The 7378-nt window shown below is 54.9% G+C and overlaps 1 protein-coding gene across 1 annotated transcript; it reads left to right on the top strand.

Moving 5' to 3' along the window:
- The first annotated feature begins 1141 nt into the window (after window positions 1-1141).
- Window positions 1142-6588, top strand: ABHD15 (abhydrolase domain containing 15). The gene is made up of 2 exons (XM_014789740.2): window positions 1142-2057; window positions 4704-6588. Exons 1-2 carry the CDS (start codon window positions 1177-1179, stop codon window positions 5227-5229), a joined length of 1407 nt encoding a protein of 468 aa, XP_014645226.1. The 5' UTR covers window positions 1142-1176; the 3' UTR covers window positions 5230-6588.
- Window positions 6589-7378: the final 790 nt, after the last annotated feature.

A 7378-nucleotide genomic window follows, 5' to 3' on the forward strand; every position in this document is an offset into this window, starting at 1 on the left:
GATTTTGAGGAAAGGCGGGAACCTGAGTGGAGAGTGAGGGTTGAGATGCCCAGCCCAAAACTTCGAAATAGAGCGAGAACGCCTCCCACATCCTACTTACAAGGGGGTTTCTTAGCCTTCTCCCGTTCCCCAGTAATTGCCAGTTATTGAACTGATGAAGGGCCTGCAATCTATCCCCTGCCTCGGCCCCATCGCAGGATGATAGACCCCTCGTAGGGCACCTGAGTGCGTCTTTACCCCCCAGCCTATTCTCGGAGACTTGGGGCTGTTTCTTCTGGAGAAGTCCTTCCTGGGGGGCCGTGCTGAGGATTTCCTCTATCTGAAGCCAGGCTCCGGTGGGGAAAGGAGGACACGCTCCCGGAGGGATCGGGACAGCGCACTGATGCAGGAAAGAGAGGGATCAGCCCCCGGCGCTCTAGCCTCCCCACGCAAACCCGCTGTCGGGGCAGGACGCCTGCCCTGGCCCTCGCTGGCCCTGAGCCGGACCCCCGCCCAGCTGATTGCGCAGTTGCGGGTGCCCGCGGGGCCGAGACAAACACAGAGGTCAGAGAGCGCGGCCGATCCCCGGGAGGGAGGCGCGGCTGGTGGCTCCGGCTGCAGCTGCAGCCGCTCCGCGGGAGCCGAGGAGCCCCCGCCCGGGGCTGCGGTTTATTCACTTCTCGCTTTTGCTACTTCTCAACAGCGGCCCCTGAAGGCGCAGCGACGCAGGGTCTCCCCCGGCGGCTAAACACCGCGTGGGGCGGAGGGGCGGGGGCAGAGGACTCTGATGCTCATCTCCGTCCCCCAAGCCTCGGTGTCCCAGTCTCCCCACTTCTCTGCCGCGAACACCCCACTCCTGGGCTCGCTGTCCTCCTCACTCCCTTCTGGCTCGCCGGAGCCTCCTCGCTCCCTCTTCTCCGTGGTTTCGGCTCGGTTCACCCTCTGCTCCTGCTTGTCGCAATCGCTGTACAAAGGGCCGGGGGTGGGAGTGGGGGGCGGGCGAGGGGAGCCGGGCCCGAACTGGCTGCCTCTGCGGGGCCGCGGCCAATCCGGAGCGCGCCCCCCCGCGCGGGAGGGCCCTGGGCAGCCGCCCGGGGCCGGGCGGAGCCGCGGGCAGAGCGGGGAGCTCGCCGAGGGGACGGCTCCACCGCCTGCCGCCCGCCGCCCGCCTCCCGCCGGGGGCTCTCCTGCCTCGCCATGCCGCCGTGGGACGCCGCCCTCGTCCTGCTCCTGGCCGCGCTCGCCCTGCTTGGCCTGCTCGTTCCGCGGCTGCGGCGCCCCAGGAGGCGCGCCGTCGGAGCGAGGACCCTGCCGGGGGCCCGGGGCCAGGACGATGAGGACGAGGTGGACGGCAGAGGCCCCGCGGACCAGTTCAGCGACGGGCGTGAGCCGCTGCCCGGCGGGTGCAGGCTCATCTGTAAGCCGTCGGCGCTGGCCCAGTGCCTGCTGCGCGCCTTGCGACGCTCGGCAGCGCTGGAGCCGGGCCCGCGCTCCTGGCTTTCCGGGCCCCACCTGCAGACCCTCTGCCACTTCGTGCTGCCCGTGGGGCCGGGGCCTGAGCTGGCCCGGGAGTACCTGCAGTTGGCGGACGACGGGCTGGTGGCCCTGGACTGGGTGGTGGGACCTTGCGCCCGGGGCCGCCGGGTGACAAACGCCGGGGGCCTTCCGGCGGTGCTGCTGGTGATCCCCAATGCGTGGGGGCGCCTCACCCGCAACGTGCTCGGCCTCTGCCTGCTCGCCCTGGAGCGCGGGTACTACCCGGTCATCTTCCACCGCCGCGGCCACCACGGCTGCCCGCTGGTCAGCCCTCGGCTGCAGCCTTTCGGGGACCCGTCCGACCTCAAGGAGGCGGTCACTTACATCCGCTTCCGACACCCAGCGGCCCCGCTCTTCGCGGTGAGCGAGGGCTCGGGCTCAGCGCTGCTGCTGTCCTACCTCGGCGAGTGCGGCTCCTCCAGCTACGTGACGGGTGCCGCCTGCATCTCGCCGGTGCTGCGCTGCCGCGAGTGGTTTGAGGCCGGCCTGCCCTGGCCCTACGAGCGGGGCTTTCTGCTCCACCAGAAGATCGCCGTTAGCAGGTGGGTAACGGTGGCCGCAGGCGGGCAAGCGGGGAAGAGAGGTCTTGGGCTCACCGAGAAACAGCTCTGCCTGGGATTGAATCAAACAGGTTTAGGGCAATTGGGGCAAAGTTCAAATATACTTTCTGAAGCTGTCCAAACCCTCTAGTCTAGACAGAACCAGGAAAGCAGGTTTAAAAGCCATAGACAGACTCAGTCAGCATCCTTATGCTGGAGCAGGGACTCCTGCCCTGGGGCCCCCTGGCCTCCCCTCAGCCCCGCCGTTTCCTAGCAACCTGAGCACCTGCCCCACTCATAGCAGAGGCAGCGCCTGACTTTTACCACTTAGTCCGTAGCTTGTCAAATCAGCAAAGAGGGCTCTGGAAGCAAATGCAACTGATTGTCCAGAATGTTTCCGTAGAGTCTCTGTGCCAAGGTGACAGGAATTAGAAATTTGATGGTATTTGATTTATTAAAATGCTTTAGACTTGACAAATGTTCCGCATATTCCTAGGTATGTATTCTGTATTCAACATTTAATACAAACATTTAAACATAATTAAAAAAAAAAATCTCCGAAAAGAGAAGAATCCACCACCAGGGTGACAGGTGAGACTTTTCCACTAAGCCCTGAGCAACAGTCCCACAGCAAATAACTGGGCCTCAGCTTGCACTGTTGCTCTGCTAGGAGAGGGCAGAATGAGGTCAAAGACATTATGGCAACAGTGTGGTGTGGCAGGAAGACCTGAGATGTAAGGTCAGACCCACTTGGATTCAAATCCTAATTTCCAGCATGTTACCTAACCCCTTTGAGCCTCACTTCCCTCTTCAGTTAAATGGAGCTGATAATGACCACCTCCCAGGGTGATTAGAAGCATGAAATGAGATAACGAAAGTGAGGGGCCTGGCACTGGGTAGGTGCTCAAAAAATGGTAGCAATTGTGATTTTCTTTCCTTTCCCCATTTTGCCTCCTGTTCTGAGAAGGTCAAACCCTGAGCTCAACAACAGCCCCAAGTGCTGCCATGGCAACCAGATCCACCTGAGCAGTTCAGGGGCAAGGTGCTCTCACATGGCTTAATTACCAGTTTTCATCCACAAATGACCGCCACCAGCGCTGACCCTGGGCACCAGCTGGAGGATGTAGGGGAGGAAGATAATTCCTCTACCCTGTGGGTCCTTCTGGCTGGTCTAAGAATTAAATTGACATGAGGCAGAATAACAGGAGAAAGTCAAACAAAGTTTAATAACATGTCTACATGGGAGAAACCCAGGAAAACTGAATAAATCACCACAATGGAGGAAGCTACCACCTTAAAAACCATCTTCAGCTAAGGACGAAGGAGGATGGCTAAGGACCAAGGAGGATGTTGGGGCTGGTGGTTTGGGACTTCAAAGGGGAGGAAGGCAATTTACATGGAGATGGAAAAGCAAATGTTTGATAAACAAATGTTTGCTAGGCCATCTATAGACAATGTGATGAGAGGGGGGAGAGGGAGAGGGAGAGGGCGAGGGAGAGGGAGAGGGAGAAAATGAAGATAAAAATGGGCTTAGCAAGGAACCTCCCTGTCTACCATACGCAGAGTTATCTATGGTGATGGCCTGTCCTGGGACAGGCCTTTTATCTTAAATTCTTTTAGGCAGTTAGGGGGAAGGTCAAAGTTTCTTTCAGAGTCTTTTGTCCTTGAAAATAATCAAGTGGAAGAGACACATTTTGGGGTGGCAAATTCTGATCCCCCACAAGGATAAGATATAGAAAGTGGAGAGGAAACCTGGGCCTTTAGGAACTGCCTTGCCCATGGAAGTTTAGGACTGAAAACTTGGGGCAAGCCTCTTTGAATATTTGCAGGAGACACACATCCAAATTCAAGTGGCTAAAGCTAGGTTGATCCACCCAAAGGAGCTGCCCACCCTGGCCTCCTTGTCAGGGAGCCAGGCCTCTCCAGGGAGGTGGAAACAGCAAAGATGTCCCTCTTCCCCAGAGCAGTTGCTCTCAGGCTGCTCCCATTTGGAACTCACTGCGTAAATTAATTACACTCCCAGTCACTTCCTCTGCCCCCAGCCCACCCAGGAATACCTGCCTCACTGATCAAGGTCACACTCATTTGTCATCATCTGGACAGCATGTTAGCTTTTAAAAAACAAACTAACTAATACAATGTAAAGTAAAATGTTAATGATGGAGGGGTGTGACCTGCTGGTTTGGATAGTCTGAGCCAGTGAGTTCTTCTAGGAGAGGTTCAGGAGGTGACAGTTAATAGCAAATTCCCTACAGAGGGTCAGAAGTTGAGGTCAGAAGAGCTGTTGCTGTGGCTCAGTGGCTGTAAAGTCAAATGCTACCCCAGGGGTGGGCAGGTAATGCCCTGAGTGACAGGCCTGGCAGGAACTGCAACACAGGAAGGAGGAAATGCTGCCTGAAGGATGCCAACCCATGTTGCCAGAACTTCCCATTTCCCTAGAGAAGCCAGATAGCTGCATTTTACATGAAATTTCCTGATTTTAAATGATGATAATGAAATGGAAGTTTTAAAAAATCCTATATGGCCAAAGAAAGCTTCCATGGCCAGAATCTGACCTGTGGGTTGCCACTCTGTAACATATGCTTGCTGTCAATTTGGTGTCGAATTCTTCCCTCTTTCCTACTTCCCCATTCCGCTTCTTGCTGTCAGGTACACCACGGCCCTGGAGGACACAGTGGACACCCGCAAACTGTTCAGGAGCCGCTCCCTGCGAGAGTTTGAGGAGACCCTCTTCTGCCACACCAAGAGTTTTCCCATCACCTGGGACACCTATTGGGACCACAACGACCCCCTCCGGGATGTAGATGAAGCCGCCGTGCCTGTGCTGTGTATCTGTAGTGCTGATGACCCCGTGTGTGGGCCCCCAGACCACTTCCTGCCGACTGAACTCTTTCACAGCAACCCCTACTTCTTCCTCCTGCTCAGTCGCCACGGAGGCCACTGTGGCTTCCTGCGCCAAGAGCCCTTGCCAGCCTGGAGCCATGAGGTCATCTTGGAGTACTTCCGGGCCTTGACTGAGTTCTTCCGAACGGAAGAGAGGATGAAAGGGCTGAGCAGGCGCCGAGCTTCGTTCCTAGGGGGCCGGCGACGCTGGGGAACCCTGCAGAAGCGGGAGATCTCTCCCTCTTCCAATCTGGAGGAGATCTTTAGCTGGAAGCGATCGTATACAAGGTGAGACCTGGCCTGGGAACCCCTCAGTTCTGGAAGGAAGAACAGAGCTGGGCATGGGAGAGTCCTGAAAGGCGATGAGGGCCGAATGGGGCAAGCAGCTCCAGCTCTTTGCCACTGATGCAGCCCATTCTCTCTTAAACTGGTCTGTGGAAAGACATGGAACTTCCAGCAAGCTGGCGCTGACTTTACCCTGAGCAGAACTCCTGCTCAGACTCTGCTCAACACATTCCTGCTCATCCTGGTCAGCAGCTGGACATTCCCGGTCACTGTCTCCTGTCACCAACTGCATAAGCCAAAGAATAGCACCATTTAAGCCCATGGAGGGCCGGCCCCGTGGCTTAGCGGTTAAGTGCGCGCGCTCTGCTACTGGCGGCCCAGGTTGGATCCCGGGCGTGCACCGAGGCACCGCTTCTCCGGCCATGCTGAGGCCGCGTCCCACATACAGCAACTAGAAGGATGTGCAACTATGACATACAACTATCTACTGGGGCTTTGGGGAAAAAAAAGGAGGAGGATTGGCAATAGATGTTAGCTCAGGGCTGATCTTCCTCAAAAAAAAAAATAAATAAATAAGCCCATGGACTCAGGAGAAAATGCTCTTTCACTAGCAATAACTACAGAGAAGATGAGTTTATGTGTGTCACTGGGCAGCTCTGTCCCACATAAATCATCAGCTCTGTGACCCTGATTCTCAAGCTGGAGCCATTGATGTAGTAGAGCCTCGATGTAGTGAGGACAGGATGTTTGTGTCTCAGTCCCACTTCCCTCATTTTGTTCTGTGGTTGTGGTGCTTTGCTGACTTAACGCGGCCACAGCCGTGGAAGCGGGCTCACAGAGCTGTGTCAGTCTTGCGTGAGTGTGAGGAAGGTGGCAGAGGCAGTAAGTGCTGTGCTGAAACTGGGTTGGTGAGGGCGACAAGGTAGAGAGTGTGAATGCCTGTGTCTGGAGTACTGAGGTCCGGTCTTTCAGACAAGTTCTCCAAGTTGGGAATGGGGCTGATCTGGGGCTTCAGCCTAGGACCTCAAGCCTCACTGGAGAGATCCCAAGGATGATTTTAGGAATGCGAAGTCCTCACACACAGGGTCTGCTGGACCATGGCTCAAGGAGCCAGATTCTCAGGCAGTCTAGCTGTTCCCTCTGGTACCATTTTGGGGGATTACTCCAGAGACCCCTAGCCAGAGCCCTGTTCTCCTGAAATGGGGGCTTTCTGTAAGTGGTGAAAAGTATAAACCTCATATCTTAGGTGTTTTCTAGTTAGTTGCCCTCTTTTCTGACACTACTGCTAGTCCCTCCCTCTCCAGAGCCTGGAGAGACATCTGGGACCAGAGAAAACAAAAGTTCCAAGATGTTGGCTAGAGCTGACTCAGTGATTTATGAATATTTCACATTACTATGCTTTTTCTGCTAAATTATTCAAAAAGCCGTCTTTGTAGATGCAGAAAAAGCTTCTTCCTGGATCTGACCACTCAGTGACTGAGAAGATGTTTGGTTTTATGACGAATAATGCTGAAGACCAGAGTAAAATAAGGCATTGTACCAATTGATCCACATATCCTGTTTTGGATTAGGCCATTAAACAATATAATAGGACATCCGGTTCCGTGTGCTGCTAAGAACTTTGCCCCAAAGTGTTATTTTAATTTGTCATTGAGGGCCGGCCCCATGGCTTAGCGGTTAAGTGTACGCGCTCCGCTGCTGGCGACCCGGGTTCGGATCCCGGGCGTGCACTGACGCACTGCTTGTCTGGCCATGCGAGGCCGCGTCCCACGTACAGCAACTAGAAGGATGTGCAGCTATGACATACAACTATCTACTGGGGCTTTGGGGGAAAAAATAAAATAAATAAAAATTAATTTGTCATTGAGAAAGAGGGCACGTGCATTGACAGGAAGCTCCATCCTGGCCTTACAAACAGCAAAGCACTTTTAAAGAGGAGAGATGTTTACCAAAAGCCATGTCCTAAGGCTTGGTATGAGGAATTCCTGGGGCCGTGATTTCAAGTTTGGATAATCTTAGCCCAGCTTCATTCTTCTAGATGAAACAAGAAGTCTGAACTATCCAAGAATCTAAATTGAAATGTAGATAACACTCGATTGTCTAAGGCACATTATCCTGTCATGAAAAATTACCTCTCTCCTTCCCCACTCTTGCTC

The sequence above is a fragment of the Ceratotherium simum genome, chromosome 16 (genome assembly GCF_057802395.1).
Source record: "Ceratotherium simum simum isolate JZ-2026a chromosome 16, ASM5780239v1, whole genome shotgun sequence".
NCBI classification, from domain to species: Eukaryota; Metazoa; Chordata; class Mammalia; order Perissodactyla; family Rhinocerotidae; genus Ceratotherium; species Ceratotherium simum.

Coding starts and splice junctions, on each gene's coding strand:
- ABHD15 (XM_014789740.2), top strand. CDS start 1,177: ATGCCGCCGTGGGACGCCGCCCTCGTCCTGCTCCTGGCCGCGCTCGCC. Junction 2,058..4,703: donor CAGAAGATCGCCGTTAGCAG/GTGGGTAACGGT, acceptor TCTTGCTGTCAG/GTACACCACGGCCCTGGAGG.